The sequence below is a fragment of the Arvicanthis niloticus genome, chromosome 13 (genome assembly GCF_011762505.2).
Source record: "Arvicanthis niloticus isolate mArvNil1 chromosome 13, mArvNil1.pat.X, whole genome shotgun sequence".
In the NCBI taxonomy this organism is placed as follows: Eukaryota; Metazoa; Chordata; class Mammalia; order Rodentia; family Muridae; genus Arvicanthis; species Arvicanthis niloticus.
Genome location: NC_047670.1, coordinates 48,426,889 through 48,446,535, shown reverse-complemented (window position 1 = coordinate 48,446,535; position 19,647 = coordinate 48,426,889). Strand labels below are relative to the sequence as shown.

Sequence of the window (19,647 nt, the reverse complement as noted above, 5' to 3'; positions counted from 1 at the left end):
TGTGACCCTTTCCCATTTCCCATGTCCACATCAAAAGTAGTTAGCAGTGTCACAGTGCATGCCTGTAACTGGTGCATGTGCTCAAGAGACACACACAGGAGAGTAGCTGTAAGTTGGAGGCCAGCCTGTTCTTCGTAGTGAGTTCCAAGCCAGCTGGGACTGTAGAGCAAAGCAGGGTTTGAGAATTAGAAAAGAACTGGGGTTACCTTTGCTTGGCAATTATGACTTGTGTCACACATAAGTCTTGTCTGGTGGGTCTTGCTTTCCTCACCTCACTCTACTTCCCCATTGTTAGCGCAGGCAAACCGACCGATTGTGGTAGCCTGGCTCACCTCAGCACACCCTAAGTTGATGGTTGGGTTAGTGTTAAAACACATCGCTGGAGATGTGGCGGGGTCCACTGCTGGGATGAGGCTCTTGAGTGGAGATTTCCAGGGCCAGAGGCTGTGTGAACCTGTGCAGCCTATGGAGGTCACAAAATGGCACAGGTGCTGTGAATGTTTCGGGGGTTATGGGGGGTGGGGGGCAATGCACGTACTGTGTATGTGATCACTGGGAGCAGGAAAGCTGGACTCTTGGACCCAGGACTCTGATGATTGCTAAGGGTACTTTATAGAGACTCAGTCTCCCTTCCCTCCTTGCACAGCGGCAGAGTCCATTCAGTGTGCCCAGGCTTCTGTTGTACCCTTGGGATGACAGCACAGCATCCTGGGGTGAGAATGAAGGAAATGAAGAGGAGGGAGGGTGGGGGTGAGTTTCTCCTAGGTGATGACTCCTGACCTAGGCCTGGATTGGGACACTGGTTAGAAATGGCCAGGCAGGGCTGACATGTGAAAGGCTGAGCTACTGAGTGGGCACTGGCACACACCTGAGTATATGGGCAAGGTGTTGGAAAGACACAGAGGGGTTGCAACCCCTAGGCCTACCAAAGGCTCCTGTGCTGTGACTGTGTATGGTCACGTGGGGTCTCCAGCTGGGGAGCACAGAGGAGAAGAGCTGGACAGGTGAGGTGCACCCCCTGAGAGGGCCAGGACCTACCACACTGTCAGGAATAGGAGCCTGGGGAAGGGAGTCTAGCTGTGACCACAGTGTGAACTCGCTGAACCTGGGTGAGAGAGAAAGATGAAAGTCCCCAGCAGAGGAATCCTCTCTTGGTGATCTGGAAGAACAAGTGTGTGTGTGTGTGTGTGTGTGTGTGTGTGTGTGTGTGTGTGTGTGTGTGTTGGGGGGGGGCAGTTGCCAGAGTCACCAATCAGTAAGCCTGTCCCCGGCTGGCCCCTGGTAGGTAGAGGTCCCTGTGATGAGATAGTAGGAATGTATGAACAGAGGGGAAAGTGAGATGATGGGCACATGGACAGGTGTGGGCCTCAGCATCTAAAGGGCATGGGAAGGTTAGGATGCACCATGATTCTCAGGAACAAGTCTGAGTGTGCCAGCTCTGATGTCTGCTGTCTCCCTACTGTTTTCTAGTTCTTGCTTCTCCTGCTCCGACAACATCACCCATCCCAGGATATGCCTTCAAGCCTCCACCTCGGCCGGACTTCGGCACCACTGGGAGAACAATCAAACTACAGGCCAATTTCTTTGAAATGGACATCCCCAAAATTGACATCTATCACTATGAATTGGACATCAAACCTGAGAAATGCCCTCGGAGAGTGAACAGGTATCTTCTGACTTTTCCCATGAAGTTGTTATGTTATATTTTTAATTGGTTTTGGCATCGAGATGTAATTTGAGTATAGTAGAACCCCAACATTGTAAATGTCCTGTTCCAGAGTTTTAGTAGGTGTGAGTAGCCATCACCCTCGAGTTAGCCCAACCGTAAGTCATAAGTTCCACTCTTTGTCAGGTTATATTATGTCCTGCCCACAGAAGCCATGCAACCTCACTTCTTTGGTCCAGAATTGTCTTTTGAGATTTATCCGTGTTGTTCTGTGTATTGTAGTAGTTACTTTTAGTGTTAAGGGGTATTACATTGAATTGTGTATATATGTGTGTAGGCAGGTCCATGTCCTCATATGGAGTCCTGAGGTTGGTGTTGGGCATCTTCTTGTTCACTTTCCACCTCGTGGCAGTAAGGTCTTGTCATTTAAATCCAGAACTCTCTGTTAAGCTAGTCTAGCTTGCTCAGGAGCTCCCCTTTCTCCTCCAGTGGTTGCCCTAACTGGCATTTGCATGGTTCTGATGATCTGAACTAGTTCTCAAGGAAACATTATATCCACTGAGAAACCTCCTAGCCCTCACTGAATACTTGATAATTTACCCTTTCTTCTTCCTGGTAACACGGGGGTGTTATAAAGCACCCTACCTCCCTTTTTAGAATGGACATGGGCTTTCCTTCTTCATACTAGCCAGAATGAGGAGTGGGTTTCACTGCTTGGGTATCTCCCCACCCCCAGTGTGTCCCAGGCAGGTGCAATGTTTTGTCTCCATCAAGTTTATCCATAGCTTGTCAACTTTTGAGCTGCTTCTGCTACTCTTCTGGGTGTATGGCGGCTCCTGTGGCTTTACTCCTCACCCCTGGTACCAGGTGATGAATTTCCCCTTTACACATGAGGGGTGTTGATGCCTTCTGCCCTGTTGTCTTGATTCCTAGGTCTTTTGGTTCTGGATGATCTGGAGTCTGTTGAGCATATTCTCCTCCATCTGAATTTGCTTTCTTGTATTAGTGGTTTTTTGTTTGTTTTGCTTTTTAAAATAGTGCCTTTTAACGAGAAAAACTTCCAAGTTTTATTAAAGTTCAGTTTATGAACTTGGCAAATGGCAGGTGTTGCCCCTAGGAAGTCTGTGTCAACAGAGGTCATAAAGATGTGTTTTCTTTGGAAGAGTTGTAGTTTGGGCTTTTGTGTTGAGATCTGTGCTCCATCCTGAAGTGCTTTGTGTATGCAGCGTGAGGTGAGGTATTGTAGAGGCTTTCTGTGCCTGTCTACTTATCACAGCACCTTTGAAAGGGAGGGTCAGTCAGCGGTGCATGTAGCTGTGTTGGTCCTTGCTTTGGTCTCTCTTCAGACCAATCATTCATCAGCTTGTCTAATGTATGGTGCTGGAGGTTGAACCCAGGACAGTGTATACATACTAGGCAAGTGCTCAGCCTTAATTAACTCTGGGCTGGAATCTCACACTGCTGACTTCTCTGAGATTGTTTTTCCAAATCTAGATTTTGGCTTTGAACGACAAATAAAAATCCAAGAGAATAAGGGGGTGGGGGTGGGGGGCCAGAAAGCCTTTGGAACTTTTAGGTCATACAATTTTGATTCTAAATTGCTATTCTCTTTGCTTTTGTAGCTAGCATCTTACAATGTCATTTTCTAGACACAGATGAGTAACAGCCAGAGAGTACAGAGGTTGATTTGGTGGCAGTGGACGTCCATCAAACTTAGACTGGCGGGATGGTGTTCAGATTCCAACCCACTAAACCGTTGAATTGTACACCTGCAAGGGTGAATTTTATCTGACTGAGGATATGTTAATTCATTTGACTGTGTGTACAAGTGTTTCCTAGGTGTGTCTGTGTACCATGTGCATGTGGTACCCATGAAGACCAGAAGGAATAAGATCGCCTAGCACTGGAGGTGGAGGCAGTTGGGGGCCATCATGTGGATGCTGGGAACCAAACCTTGTCCTCTGGAAGCACAACAAGTGCTCCTAACCACTGTGCCACTTCTCCAGCCCAACCTGAACCTGATTTTTATTTAATAAGGAGGGTTTGGCTTCTTTCTTTCTAGTTTACAATATATTTTATGTTTTACTTCCATTAATTCGGTGAGGAGGACACTCAGCTGGATATTGAGGCTGGGTAGTGCAGAGACCACTCCTGTCCTGTTACTGATTTTGAGAAGCAGTCCGTTCCTCTTTAAGATGCTATACTAGATAAGGGGTCTCAGACAGTTCTTATCAGTCAGTTAAATTCTGTCACTGCTGAGTTGATTGCTGGTCATATCTTGTCATCTTTTTCAGACTAACACATGTTGTATTCTTAAAAATGAGCTGTGTGGCTCTGAGACTCATGATGTATTCTTTCTGTATAGAACTGGTTTGTGAATTTGTGTCGCTGGGGTGCAAATCTGTAATTGTCTTGTTTTGTTGGATTTCTGTGTCAGGGTTGTGTAGCATATAATTCAGAAAGTTGCAAAGTGTTCCTTCTTTGTCCACTGTAGGAGCTAAGTGTGAGATTCAGACCTGGGAGTGGGATTTGACAAGACCCTAGAGAAGGAGGTGAAGGAATGAAGGGACAAGAGACACAAAAGATGAGAGCAAGCTCTGCAACTTTAATTTCAGGAGGTAGATAATAAAGACACTACAAAATGGGAAGTTTAGGTGAGGGCCACTGCTTAGGGCTATCCCACTATTGAATCCTCATTGCCCAAGACCATCCCATTGTCTTATAGACGTTCTTTAAGTTCCTGGGACCTGAAACCTGGGAACATTCTTTCTTAACCTTGTACTGACTAGGCTTTCCAGAACAGCAGGTAATTTCCTGAGGTTCTCTTAGAACAGCAGGTAATTTCCTGAGGTTCTCTTAGAACAGCAGGTAATTTCCTGGGTTTGGCTCCCAGTAGTGGATTGCCAAATGAAGCTCGCTTAAGGACTTGAGTTTGCATCCCCAGAGCCCACAGAAGCTGCACAGATTAGCTCATGTCTATAATCACAGTGGTGCTATAGTGAGAAGAGGAGGCAGGAAGGGCTAGCCTGGCCTATAGAGCAAATGAGAGCCTGTCTCAAAGTGGAGGGTGATGAGCAAGGGATGACACTGTAGGGTGGGTAACCTCACCTCCACATGCCCCCCTTACACATACAAAAAAATGTCAGACTTGTGTAAAGCCACCATTATACAGCTCCTGAATTGTCACTGGAACGGTTTTGGGCTGGGATCTGTGTTTGTAGGAATTGTTTAATACAGCTTAATTTTCCCCTCAGATATCAGGATTCCCTCCCCCTTTCTGTTTTATTTTGTGTGTACTTAGGTGTACATACTTAGGTTGTGTTTTTAAGGATTCTACACATGTCAAAGTTATGGAATTTTCCAGTAGAAAGTTGTTCATAATGTATGCGCATATGTATACACTTTTTTTTTCTTTTAAAAAATGGGCTCTTGTATAGAACAAGCTAGCCTCAAACTCAGAAATCTGCCTACCTCTGGTCTCCAAGTATTAAAGGTGCCTGCCCCCATGCCAGGTTCCATAGTATCTCCCCCCAGCCCCAGGGTTTTTAAAGACACAGTTTCTCTGTATAGCCCTGGCTGTCCAGGTTAGTGTCAAACTCAGAGATCCTCCTGCCTCTGCCTCCCTCTGGGACCAAAGGCATGTCCCACCATGCTGATTCCATAGTATATTTAGTGTCTATGGGCTCTGTTTGAAGCCCTTTCACCACAAGTATTTTAAATTTGTTTTTTTTCTTCCAACCAGGTTTGCTAAGAAAGGGCAGCTTATTCATCTGCCCAGAACAAGCATTTTGTTTAGATGATTTTTTTCCTTCTATTTTCCTGATCTCTGTTCTTTCCTCTGCTCAGTCTCTTTTTTGAACAGCATCTTTGCACGCATGCTTTCCTTGAGTTGGTCTCGATCTTGATGTGCAAGCTTGATTTTCATTTAGTTAAGAATGTGCTGGGGTACAGGCCTTTAGTCTGTCTTGAGAGACATTCCCTATGGTGGAGACAGGCATGCTCTGGTCTCAGATGGAGGTGGTTGATAATTTTACTGCAATGCTTTACAGTCTCTCCCCCCCACCATACAAATGTGGGTAGGGACTTGCTTTTCTACCAGTGGGATTTCTGCTGTGCTTCATGTATTCTCAGTAATTGTTATATCTTTTTGTTTTTTAAATATTTAAAAATTATATTTATTCATTGTCCTTTTTTATGCATGTGTATCATACACATGTGCATGCACACAGACACGCACATGCATGCACGCTCCAAGGTTATCTTGTGGAAATTCTGTCCTTCACTGTGTGGGTCCTAGGGATAGAACTCAGGTTGTCAGAAACTGCAGCAAATACTTCACCCACTGAGCCGTTTCCCTGGCTCTGATTGTTGTCTTTTTGTTGTGGTTGTTTTGCTTTTGAGACAGAATTGTGCTATGTAGCCTTGACTGGCCTCAAGCTCCCTGTATTGACCAGGCTGCCCTGGAATTTGCAGAGCTCCAATTGCCTCTGAGTGCTGGGATTAAAGGCATGTACCCTCACACCATGCTTTTAATTGTTCGGTCATAATGACAAACTAACCAGTCTACAATTAGGAGATATCTCCTTTATCTCTGATAATTCTTACTTCTGTGTAAGCATGGGGCTCACACTTGTCCTCCTGGCCTGAGGAGGCCAAGGCGGAAGACCCACTCCAGCTCTGAGGCCTCGGCTCTGTAGAATCCGACCTTTACGTGCGTTTCAGGGTTTAAGCTCAGTCGTTGGGTGGTAGGCAACTTAACCAACTGGGCTATTTTGCCTACCCAGCTTTTAAATGTAAAGTTTTTATTACATTTATTTATCACGTGTGTGTGTCTGTGAGGGAGACAAAGAGCACACTTCCTGCAGTGTGCTTGTGGAAGTCCAAGAACAACCTAGAAGAGGTTTGTTTTCTCTTGCCACTGTGTGGGTCCCAGCAGTTGAACACCCTTTGTTTTCTGAGGTCAAGCTGGTGGTGCATGCCTTCAATCTCAACGTCTGAGTACAGACCAGTTGAAGGCCAGACCAGTCTACATAGCAGGTTCCAGACCAGCTAGGGTTACATAGTGACTTTCTTTCAAACATTTACACAAAAGAAAGAAAAGCAGGTCTCAATAGTTGACATGCTGTAATCTTTTTTTTTTCCATAATCTTTTTAAGTTAATTTTATTTATGTGTATGAGTGTTTGGTCTGTGTGTGTTTGTGTACCACCTGTATGCCTAGAACCAGCAGAGGCCAGAAGTGAGGGTTTGTGTCCCCTGGGACTAGATTACAGACAGTTGTAAACTGCCACGTGAGTGCTGGGAATTGAACTGGATGTTCTACAAGAGCAGCCAGTTTTAACTGCTGAGCTGACTCTTCAATAATATTAATATTCTTATTTTAATATTGCTTTTCCATTATATGACTACAGTGTGCCCATGTGTAAATCTTTTGGGATTCATGTTTCTTGGCCTTTCGAGATATATGAGACAATACTGGCCTTGGTGTCTTGAAGCCTCTTTCTCCCCCTTTTCAGAACTGTTGCTCTACACATGCTAGGCCAGGGATAATATATTTCAAGGGGGCTGTGGGCTAAGAAGCAAAATACTCTGGTTTTGAATTGGGATAACTTTTATTACTTTCCCTTAAACATAGTATGCGTCTGTGAATGTGTGTGTGCTCACGTGCGCGTGCGCGCGTGCGTGAGTGAATATGTGTGTGGAAGCCAGGGGTCAACTTTCTGTGTCATTCCTCAAGTGTCCTTGTTTCTGTGTCAGAGTCTGTCACGTGGACCTGAAACTTATAGATTATTCTAGGCTGGCTGGCCTGTGAGCTCCCAGAATCCACCTGTCTTTGTTTCTCCAGCACAGTGATCAAAACTCAGGCCCTCGGGGTATGGCAAGCACTACCCTGATCAAAACTCAGGCCCTCGGGGTATGGCAAGCACTACCCTGACTGAGCCATCTCCTAGACCCCTTGAAAATTCCTTTTGGTTTGTGTGACCACCGACTTCACATTTGTGCTCTAGACAGTCTCTCTGTGTGCGTTGCCGTGGCACAGGACCTCCCTTAGGCTATACCCCACCTTTGTGAGGGAATCACATAGCCACGCACTGTAATTCTGGAGAGCCTGGCTATGGGATGGCATGTGCAGCTCTGGGTTCTGCCAATCTCCTGGGCTGTGGCTTTGAAACTACTCTAGAACCACAGTGAATGTGAAGCTCAAACTGTCCCACTTCCAGAAACCCTAATCCCCAAACAGCTGCCTTCCGTTTCCTCTGGACATTTTAAGGCAAGAGGCTAAGTCCAAAGCCAAATGCATTGTGGGAGAGCCTTAATCTCTATTGCAGACTGATGTCCCCAGGGGTACTGGTACCTGGTGAAGAAAGTACCCCTTACTGGTGCACCTTCTCCTATCACAACAACGGCTGAAGAGGACTGAGTGTCTTAGGACTCTGTTATCCTACCTGCTGACGATGCACCTAGAACATGTTAAGAATCAGTGCGATCCTTTTAATGAATGTGCTCCTGTAACAAGTACATTTGCACAAAAGCCTCAAGCCTGGCTGGGTTGAACTGGTCAGTACTAAACTGGTTTGGTCAGTGCTGAGGTTCTTTCTGGGTCTTTTATTTTTGTCTCAATGAAGATTGATAAGTGGGTGTGTCGGTTTACTTGCTAGCTTCTTGGGTCAGAAACCTGTTGGTCTCCATGTTGTGCATACACCCTCCAGACTGGAAAGAGGGTAGACAGAGGCTCTCTTGTTGCCTGGGCTTTGTGGCTCCCGTCAGGTTCCTGTCACACCATCCACAACATACAGGAAACCCTTTCTGAAAGGAGGCCTGACTCAGGCCTGCATCAGGCACTGGCATGTGACTGACATTGGTCACGTGGTGCTTTACGGACTCCGCTGCTCTTTTCCTGTCGGCGTCACGTCTGTAAGAAGCTGAGGTTGCCATGGTTAGAAACTGCGTCAGTTCAGTCTCTCAGCAACTGAGGGGGCTGGGTGCTGCAGACTGAAGCAAGGGCCAGCCCACTAGGCTTGCAAATTATTGTGAGAGCTCCTGGCTGCTTAAATATGCAACCCTTTAATGTTCTTCATTTTGCTGTTAATTGTAGGGAGCCTTAAGTCCAGATTTAAGACTGTGATGGTCAAAGTGATGTTCAAATAGTGTTGTGTCTGATTGTGGGTCTCTTCCCCTCCCCCCCCGGGGGGGGGGGGCAGCAGCCAGTGCTTCATTGTGCTTGCACGGTGATGCTGTCTCCCTAGGATCCCACTTCCATCCCTAGTGAGAAGAACCCAGCAGTACAGCTTGGCAGAATGCAGCTGAGTGCTGCTTTCGGGCTTTCCCCATGTCCCAGGCATGACTGGGGCCCCACCTTTGTCCTTTCCCCCCATTGTTCCATGCAGAGCAGTCTGTGCAGAAGCCAGGATGGGACCAACATGGAGTCTCTGATGGCCAGAGATCTGCCATTGTTAGTCCTGTGACGACATGGTGAGCCCTGTGGACCCCACCCTCTGGCAGTGTCATACGTCTCTCAAGCTCAGTCTTGCCTGCGATAATGGGAGTCCCATACAGCCAGCCCTCAGGAGATAGCTAGGCCCCATGTTGCTTGAGGGCATGGCTAGACTCACACAAAGTATAGTTAACTGTAACCCCTCATCCATCCCTTTCCTCCTGGCCTTGACTTGAGCCTCTTGTGTGGTATAGTCTGCTTTAGTGGTTTTAGAATACAGTTGGGTACATGTGTTAAAGTAAGAATATTACATGCCCCCGGCCTGGTATTGTAGTTTTAAGTGATTATCTCAAAAGGATAGGTACAGGGTGCCAACCTTCAGAGACACAGAAAATGTAATCGATGGCTTACCCAGCTGTTAGTATAGCTTGGTGATATCTACATTTATAGGCAATGTGGTTCCACTGTATATAGTAATATGGTCATATTTCTTAAGATACACAGTAAGATTACATCAGGCCCCAGATATAAGCAGTGAGCCTTGGAGTCTGTGGCAGGATGGTTAGATTTCCCAGCACCTACAGGAAGTAGGTAACAACCAGCCACAATTCCAGTTCCAGGGGATTCTCTGCTCTCCACGGGCACTGTACTTGCATGGACACACCTACATACAATACATGTAATTAAAAATAAAACGCAAATCTTTTTTCAAAAAAACAAAATAGAATAATTTGAAAATATTGAATGTGTCTGTTTGTGTAACAGCTTGAAGTTGTTCCTACTGTTCTGGGAAGGTTGGGATGGGGCCAATCTGAGCAAACTTAACTTAGTGCCACAAAGAGAATGCAGGAACAGAAAACCTACATCGTTAGAAGTTAAGAAACTTCCAGAATGGCAGTGAAAGTAACAAGCACATGCCAGTTACTGCACAGCAGTTCCCAGGGAGGGGCCAGGAAGTAGGATGCAGAGGAGAGATGCCTCTAGCTCTTTGGGGCTCTGTGCATCAGTGTCCCTGCATATCAAATGGCGATGGTGATGTGACCTGGAGGTTCTCGAGAGGTGGAGCAATTTGCTCCCTGGTGGCGAGGTTGAGACCTGGTGGTTCAGCATGCAATTTGCTCTTGAGCACAGAGTCCACAGGTGAGTCCAAGGGCTCAACTTTTACAGCTTAGTGAGGTCAGAAGACTGTGGCGGGCCTGGGCAAGCCTAGTCAGCAGGGCTTCCTCTTAGATGTCTCTGCAACTACTTCTGCTTGTTTTGGGGAAGGGTCGGTGAGGGCTTTCATTGGAAAGATGTTGGTGATGGTTACACATCATACCCGTGACTGTAAAAAGTGGGGTCTGTGGACTACCAGGGTCACACAGCCTCAAACAGAGGTATGGGTATGTTCAGTCTACAGCTTTGAGACAGAAATTCCAATGGTTACCCTTCAGTGTACCTCGGCACTTGAATGTTACAATAGCATCCACTCTCTGCCCCATGTAACTCAATAGAATGTTCCCCCCACATTTGTGTGACCAGGAAAATGAGATGAGCCCACTTTGGGTGCTAGGTTGATTTTTTTTTTTTTCCCCTTCCCCCCCAGAAGAGGGTGGAAAGCCATGTGACAAGGAGAAGCCCTGGTCTCCTAAAGGGCCTTCAAGCTAGTTTTTATCAGATGGATGCCAGGCCTCAACTTCACTGACATTTTGCTAAATTTTCTGTCTGTTTTAGGGAAATAGTGGAGCACATGGTCCAGCACTTTAAAACCCAGATCTTCGGGGACCGGAAGCCAGTGTTTGATGGAAGAAAGAATCTGTACACAGCTATGCCCCTTCCAATCGGCAGGGACAAGGTGAGGCTACACCTGCTGAGGCCTAGTGCAGCTAATGGGTGAGAGCCAGACATGTTTCAAGGTTACTTGTTCCTGTGATGTAGAAGAGCACTTCATTTGGGAGGCACAGGCGGCTGCTGTGCGTGGGCTTCATCATGAGGTGTATGGGGTGTGCTGAGGTTTACAGCGAGACTGCTCAAGTACAAAACGCTCCCAAGTGCAACCCACAGACCACCACACACTGTGTGCGCATGTGTGAGTGAATGAGTGTGCATAGATGTATGTGTGAGTGTGTGTATGTATGTGTGTGCGTGAGTGTGTGTGTTTTGCTGGCAATAAAACAAAGGATGTGCTTCAGCAGCCTCCTGCAGTGAGGAGGAGGAAGATGAGTCAACCTGGTGTGGTGACCATAGAAAATACTACCTTCCCTTAAAAAGTAATAAAGCTTCCGTCCAGACTTTGACAGTCTGGGAATGAAGGGACAGCACATTTCCTATAGGCCTGAAAAACGTGTTGCTAAGTGACCATGTGCCTTGGCTCCTTTGTGCCTGCCTGTATTCCCAGTGGGCCAGGCAGATGTGGTACCTGGTGGCTCTGCTCCGACTCACCATGCCGACAGGAACACACTGTTAGGGCAAGGAGAGGGCTGGTGACTACACAGCTGTGTGTCGTGTTCTGATCTTCCCATCCCCCACCCCCCAGTGGCAGGTGGGTTGTCGCTGCCACTCCTGGAGTGGATAATGGGCGCAGGGTTCTGAGTTGGAGGGAATCCCAGGACTGGGTGTGAATGAACTGAGCAGGCTCTCCCTGGCAAATTAACGTACTGTGAATTGAAGATTTATTGATCTTAAGGTTTTGCGTTTAATTTACACATTTGTTTTTATTTAAAGCTCTATAAGAAAGAAAAGCATAAGGAGTTTATTCACAGTTTTGTTGGTACAAATTTATAATTAGACACTGGGAGGAGCATGAAGAGAAAAGTCCTGAAGGAAGGATGGGACGCCTCTCATGCTCAGATGCAGACACACAGTCATATGAGCTAACGGCCCAGACTGGAATGAAAATAGATGTAGTAAGTATTATGTATGCCTTTCCTAGTAACTGGACCTGACACAAGCCACCTCACCTTGCCAACCTTTCTAGTGCAGACTGGAGCAGCCAGGATAGGCAGCCCCACCTTTCCTGTGTGGTGCACCTCAGGTCTCAGCTGCCATGTGGGCTTTCATCCTGGGTCTGGGAGCTTCATGTGAGCCCCTGGCAGGTAAAATGGGCACAGTTGCCTGTGCTAGCCCCTACAGCATTCAGAGATGCACAGGTAGTCCCTTGTAACTTAATCCTAGTCTCCCGTGTCAGTGTTTTCAGATGACAAGTTGGCATGGGGTTTCCCCTCTGAGCCAACAAAAAATAGTTTCCCTTTCTTTACTACCAGCAAAGCTTTGTCTTCAGTCCTTTTCTCGTTTGTCTTCTGTAGTAAGAAAGGACTCTCCCTGAGTCCATTAGCTCAGCATCTACCTAGTGGCTCAGTGGAGACTGTGATACCCAGTATGGGTCCATACCCATGTGTACAACACCTTCCTAAGGAGCGGCCCTCCTCAAAACTCAGCTCATGCTCTCCATAGATGTCATAGGACTCCATAGGGCTCGCTGCCAGCCCATGTGCAAAGAAAGCAGCTTCTTAGGGCCAAGAGGACTTGTGTCTGCCACGCCCATGGCTTCACTTTGAGATGGGACAGAACAAGTTAGATGCCAGTTGCTCTAAATTTGGCACTGACATCCTCAGTCTCTTTTTACCAAAACCGTGACTGATAACGTCATCCTTGGCTGTGTTTGGCTGTGTCCAGCATGTCTTCTTTTGTTAGCTGCCTGCAGGTTAATCTTAGCTGCTACCTCCCGGGCCAGGGAGAATGGAGTGTATCTCCTTCTTAGATGGCAGTTATGACCCCTGCTAGTAGCCTCAAGCTGTCTAGTAGCCAGTGGGTTCTGGAAGGAGGCACAGAAGGCAGCCATAGGCATTCATCCCTTGGGGTCCCTGTGATATTTGTACTTGAGACATGTTGCTAGGGACTCTGATAAGCCACATACCTTTATGGGCTTGTGTCACTGCCTTGTCACCTGCCAGGGTGCTTCTGGCCCCCCCAGCATACTTCTCAAACACACTGGTAGAGGTGTTTGGAGGGCCTCTGTTCTAGTTGACTTTCTGTTGCTCATAAACACCATGACCAAGAAGGAGAACACCATGATTTGGAAGGGAGCAGGTTTACTTGGCTCAGGTGTCCTGATGTCTTAGTTAGGGTTTCATTGCTGTGAGGAGACATACTGACTAGGGCAACTCTTATAAAGGCAAACATTTAATTGAGGCTGGCTTATAGTTTCAGAAGTTTAGCCCATTATCATTATAGCAGGGAACATGGCAGCATGCAGGCAGACATGGTGCTGGAGAAGGAGCTGAGAGTTCTATATCTTGATTTGAAGGCAGCAGCAGGAGACTATGTGCCACACTGGATTTTAGTTGGAGCATAGGAGACCTCAAAGCCTGCCTCCACGGTGACATGCTTTCTCCAACAAGGCCATATCTCCTGATAGTGCCACTCCCTGTGGGCCAAGCATTCAAACACATGAGTCTATGGGGGCCATTCCTGTTCAAACTATCAAACCTGATCATAATTCCATCACGAAGGAAGTCAGGGGAAAAATTCACCCCAGGGACAGAGGCATGAACTGAAGCAGAGGCCATGAAAGACTCATGCTTCCTGGCTTGTTTGCCATGGCTTGCTCAGCTTATGCAACACAAGACTGCCTGCTTAATTGCGGTACTGCCCACAGTGGGCTGCACCCTTCAGTATCAATCAAGAAAATCTGCGTGCTGCCTACAGGCCAATCTGATAGAGGCACTTTAGCTGAGGATCTTTTCTTCCTAGGTGACTTTCATTTTTGTCAAGGTGATAAGCACAGTTGACCCTTTGCCAACTTGACACATAAATTTATCATTGTTAAACTATACCTTTTCTTTCTTATTTATCATCACAAAGATTTATTTCCTAAATATCATGACTTAAAATGTAACTTTAAAAAGTTCAGAGTCTTGAGTTTGGGTGCCATATGCCTTTAATCCCAGCATTTAGGAGGCAGAGGTAGGCAGAGTTCAAGACCAGCCTGTTCTACAGAACAAGTTCCAGGACACCCTGAGCTGCATACTGAGGCCCGGCTCAAAAAAAAAATTCAAAGTTTATTAAATGACCAAAGTTGCATATTTCTGGATAATTGGACTTCTGTGCGCTCACCCTAAGGAAATACTCAGAGAATATTTCATCTCGATGCTGGTGGTCTCTTACTAACTGTGGCTGGTTCTTCAGCCCCAACTGACCACCATCAGTTGCCCCAGTAAAGCACAAAAGATTTCATTAACACACTCTTAATTCAAATACATCATTCTAATGGCTCTGATAGTCTGTGTCCCCCTGAAACTTCAGAGGCCAGGCTTCCGTTGTCTGTACTACTCTTAACACCCTTGTATTTCAGGCTCCCGCAACAGTAGCTCATTAGGCTCTGAGCACTTACCATCCAAGTTCCAAATGCTTCAGTGACCTTCCAATGGAGCAACATGGTCGGGTCTGCCACGGCAACACCCCACTTCTGATACCAACTTCTGTTCTTGTTTCATTTCTGTTGCTGGGTAAAACCAAAAGCAATTTGGGGTTTGGGGAGGATTTATTTGACTTAAAGGATGTAGTGCATTATTCAGCGAAGACAAATGAGGAACCTGGAGGGAGAGGCTGAAGCAGGGACCAGAAAGAGCACAAACCACCGGCTTTCTCAGCTTGCTTGCTTTTGTGTAGCCCAGAACCACATGCCCAAGAGAAGCTCCACTCAAAGTGGGTGGGCCCTGCTACACCAATCATTAGTTAAGAGAATGCTCACAGGCCCATCTGATGAAGGTAGTTCCTTAGTTGAGGTTCCCTCTGCCCAGGGGGTTCTAGTTGTGTCAAGTTGACAAAAAACAAAAACTTGTCTAGCACAGTGACTTGTTTTCCCAGAAGATTGCCATGCAAAGTCACAGCAGCCCATTAGAAAGCAGCTCCCTGGGCACATTGAAACAGGACGTGACCTGCGTGTCCCTGTCAGAAAAGGATACATGGCACCAAGCCCTGCAGCTGTCTCTCTGGCCAGCATAGCAGTTGTGACGCCAGACACCTGCTGGTGCCATCACTCTTCTATGGGGATGGGGGTAGGTAGCCCTGCAGCTCAGGACAGGGAAACCTTGAAGACACAGCTGCTTCGTGAGTTCACAACTTGGGGCAAACACTACTTCTTTGTGTCAGGTTTCTCCTCCCTTTGTTTCTTAGTGGTATGTTGTTCCAAAATGTACATATATTTGCTCTCAATTTGATTCCTTCTTGCAAAAATGTCCAAGCAAGAGCTGCATGGCTCGCTTTCAGTGTTCTCAGAGGTTGAGTCTATAGCCAGCTCACCATCTTCCCTACCTAGATTGGTACCTTGTGATGTACCAGCCATCCTTGGGTTCTGGACAGGCATCTGGGTTGTTTCCCTGTGAGTAATGGCATTGGCTAGTCTGAAACCCAGTCCCCTTTCTGCCCTTTCCTGGCCTTGGGCTGTTTACCAGCTCAGTGTCTGTGGGGATAGATAAAGTAGGATGAGGTACCCATCTCCCTGCTGCCAGTTTTGGGTACATGAAGATAAAGTATTCCAGATTGGGGGGTGGGGGGCTTGATAACAAAGCCACTTTGAGCATCACCTGAGTGGTTGGTTTGTGGAACACACTCATGATACACTGTTGTAGGCGGTGGTGATTCAGCTGTGGTCATAAGATCTGGGTAGATTGAACAATTGTTATGGGAGAAAAATGGGCATGTCTGGGGGAGTCATGAGTGTCCAGTATGCTGCTTACAGCTCACACAGCTGTGTGATTGCACATGTGTTAAAAGTAAAGAAACCTGAGTCTGGGGACGTGGATCTTGGGTAAAGAGCTTGTCACAAAAGCATGGGGACCTGAGTTCTGTCCTCAGCACCAGGTGCTCGCTGCTGATCAGAGAGATGGAAACTACAAAGTGGGAAGCAGCTGAGAAAGACCTTGGGCTTCCACACTGAAGAGACAAGAAAATAAAGTTAAAATTTTCTGCTTTTCTGGAGCTAATGACCTCTATGCTTTGGTTCGGCAGGTGGAACTGGAGGTCACGCTGCCTGGAGAAGGCAAAGATCGCATCTTTAAGGTATCCATCAAGTGGGTGTCATGCGTGAGCCTGCAGGCATTACATGATGCACTTTCGGGGCGGCTGCCCAGCGTCCCCTTCGAGACGATCCAGGCCCTGGACGTTGTCATGAGGCACTTGCCATCCATGAGGTGAGGGCATTGGGTGGGTGGGGACAAAGTCTACAAGCTGGTGCTGAGTGTTCACAGAAAGATTGAGATCTTGACCAAGCAAGGAGGAGCTAGTGGTGATTGTCACACATGTAGTCTGTGGGGCAAATGGTCTTTGATGGAAGAGCTGTCGCCAGTGGCCTTGCCTGGGTATAAAAGGGGGTGTAGAAGGTTCACCCTTCTGGCTGTGAACTCACACAATCCTGTGCAGAGTCTTGAGCAGCTCTTGGACAGCACACTGACCACTCACACTATGCTTGGTTGAATGCCCATCCTTCATAGACGTTACCGCAGCCAGTAACAATGGCCAGCACCAAAGGCATCAGCCTGTTTTGTTAGAGGATCTTCCTGCGCTACACCTAGCAGGGAGCGAGATCATTTCAGTGGTTTGTCATTTTCCCAATTGCCAGAGCATTGTGCTGACTAGCACATGAGACCAGGGCCAGGGAGCTGCATCTGAACTTGGCTTTCACACAAAGCACACAGTAGGACCTGAGGAATGGTGAGAATAGTCCTATAAGATCAGAAATGAGAAGCAAAAAGAAAGCTGCATGCTTAGGCCCTGCAACTGACTCCTTCCTCTCTGCTCTGTTTTTTTTTTTTTTTTGTTTTTGTTTTTGTTTTTGTTTTTTCGAGACAGGGTTTCTCTGTGTAGTCCTGGCTATCCTGGAACTCACTCTGTAGACCAGGCTGGCCTTGAACTCAGAAATCCGCCTGCCTCTGCCTCCCAAGTGCTGGGATTAAAGGCGTGCGCCACCACGCCCGGCTTCCTCTCTGCTCTGGAGAAAGCTGGGTATTCCTTGGCTCTGTGCTTATACATTAGGCATAGAGGAAACTATATCCCAGAGCCAGCTGTTGCTTTCAGCAGGCCCCTGTCCTGTCTCTCACTGCTAAGACGTGTTGATGGGAAGGAGGCAAGCAGGTACAGTAATAGCCTACAATGGCAATTAACAAAATCTTGCCTGTAGTTTAAAAACAAACCAGTATTTACTTTATTTGTAGGCATACCACCAGTGTGTGTGTATGCATAGGTCAGGGGACAGCTGGTAGGAGTCACTTCCTTCTTTCCACCATGTGGATCCTAGAGACGGAACTCAGGTCACTAGGCTTGGCTACAAGCACCCTTACCCCCTGAACCATCTCACTGGCCAAATTGTCTTTACTTCTAGTTAAGCGGCAGGAATTCCTATGGTTTCCTCCTCCTGAATTCCTTTGGATTGTTTATACTCATTTTTACAATCAGGAGCTTGTCAAGATGTAACAGAATTAACAAGCACAGGCAGAAAGTGAGAAGAAGGACATGCTCCATGATTTCATTAACAAACAGAGCCACCTGTGTATCCCACCCTTTGGTGGTGAGACACCTCTATGTAGCAGGATGTAGGCGAGGTGTGTGGAGGTGTCTGCAGCAGGTGGGTGGGCTGTACTCAGGTCAACTGTGTGCATAACTGGCCTGCAGGCCTTATGAATCTTTTCACAGCTGAGCTCAGGCTCCAAAAGCAGGGAGCTGTCCACAGCTTCTTGCCTTTGATACCTGTCACTGAAAGAATCAAGGACAAAGCAGGAGCTACATGGTGGTCCATAACCAGACAGAGAAATGGTAGTCCTGTGGCCTGGAGCTGGCTGTTCTGGCTGCCTCTGCCTGGTAGCTGCTAGGATTCTACCCATGCTAGCGTTGAGCTGCTCCTACCTTTGTAGCACAGCCCTGGACTAGGAAGACTTGAAGGGATATGCCTAGCTATGTACACTGTACAGTAGAAATAAGGATGGGGGGGGGGATACAAACACCAGCTAGATCTGCATGGGCCTCAGGCCCCAGCTGGAGGCTGCTCCCAGATTAACTCTGTCCTTTCGAGGGTGGCAAGGAAGGTTCCCTGCATGTGTGGAGCCGTGAGTTTGAGTTCTAGAAGCACAGCGGGGCTTGTCTCACACTGAGCCAAGCTTTTAGAGGGCCCTTGCACTCTCAGTTCCTGAGAACTGACATCTGACAGTCTTATAGTCCACAGGGCTACTGCTTACACAGGGAATGCAGACTAGAACTCCATGTAATGAACATGACTTTACAGAAGAAAGCCTAGAGTGGTCTCTGAGTGTCGGTGTACCTGCTGGGACAGCTGGCTGGGAAGATGGATGGGCTGATGCCATCGGATTAGAAGAGGGCTTATCCCTGTTTGCAGGTACACTCCTGTTGGCCGTTCCTTCTTCACTGCATCTGAAGGCTGTTCCAACCCTCTGGGTGGGGGCAGAGAAGTCTGGTTTGGCTTCCATCAGTCCGTCCGACCTTCTCTTTGGAAAATGATGCTGAATATTGATGGTAAGGAGAAGCCCATGGGCTTTACTCCAGGGTGAATGGGACCCATGCAGCCTTCATTGAAGTGGGTGGAGAATTGAAAACATAGAGGAACCCAGATTCTCGTAGCCATCTTTAGCAGAGCTCTGATTCGATACCAGCTTGTGTTAACCATCTCTTTGGTCTGAGACAGTTCCTAATTGGGCATCAAAGCCCTTGGAGTGCTCCATTCCCAGGGACCCTTTAGCCAGCCTGGAGAGCTGCTTTTGCTAGTTCCTTTGCACTACTAGAGCACCCCAGGTCTGGGGCTGGGGCCACGCCCTTCACACTCTCCCCATGTTTCCTGATTACTCACGTTGCTGCTTGAACTAAGGAAAAGACAGCATTGAGTGCCAATGGCTGGCCACTGCCCAGTGGTCTTCCAGCCTTGGAGCATATCAGACCTATCATTGCTGTGACAAGTACATAGAAGAAACCATTTAAAGCCGTAAGGATTAACTCAGGTTCAGAGGTCTCAGTCCACTGTAAGCTCGTGCTATCATTCTGAAGCCAAGCACCATGGCAAAGAGGCTGTGGACAGCATAGCTGCTTATCTCATGGTAGCTAGGAAACAAGGAGATAGGGGCCAGGGACAAGGTGCATTCCTAAGGACATACCCCCAGGGATCGAATTCCTCCAGAAATGCCATCAGTCAGTGGGCTAATCCATTGGTTGTCTCGGAGGCCCCCACGATCCATTTAGCTTTCAATGATAGGGGGATACTGTAGCCCCCTGCTGTTCCTTGTCCTTCAGGAGCCTGAAGGTCAGACCCTGCTGAGTCCTCTTCCCTCTGCCAGAGACCGACAGACAGGAGCACATACATTCTTAAGTATCCCCCAGCAAGGCCCCGCAGGCTACATCTTCTTGGTCAGATGCACCTTGATTGCAAAAGAATTATATGAATGGAACACTTCAGAAATTATTCTAGCTGAAGGTGGCCAGAAAACCTGTCGCGGCATTCCAAACTCCTGACTGCCCCTACCATGCTAAACTTGTTCAAGATCCCTGTGATTCTTCTAGTGACGTCT

At 47.4% G+C, this 19,647-nt stretch overlaps 1 protein-coding gene across 3 annotated transcripts in view; it reads left to right on the top strand.

Annotated features, from left to right (window-relative positions):
* Ago2 (argonaute RISC catalytic component 2) overlaps positions 1 to 19,647 on the top strand; it is an 85,436-nt gene that overhangs the window by 35,715 nt on the left and 30,074 nt on the right. For all 3 annotated transcript variants that reach the window (XR_013103324.1, XM_076911453.1, XM_034515934.2), the window contains 4 exons: positions 1,471 to 1,666; positions 10,814 to 10,934; positions 16,091 to 16,272; positions 18,468 to 18,604. Coding sequence is in view for 2 of the 3 variants with exons in the window: in XM_076911453.1 (XP_076767568.1) it covers positions 1,471 to 1,666; positions 10,814 to 10,934; positions 16,091 to 16,272; positions 18,468 to 18,604 (636 nt within the window). In the remaining variant the exon portion in view is untranslated. The remainder of the gene's footprint in view (positions 1 to 1,470; positions 1,667 to 10,813; positions 10,935 to 16,090; positions 16,273 to 18,467; positions 18,605 to 19,647) is intronic.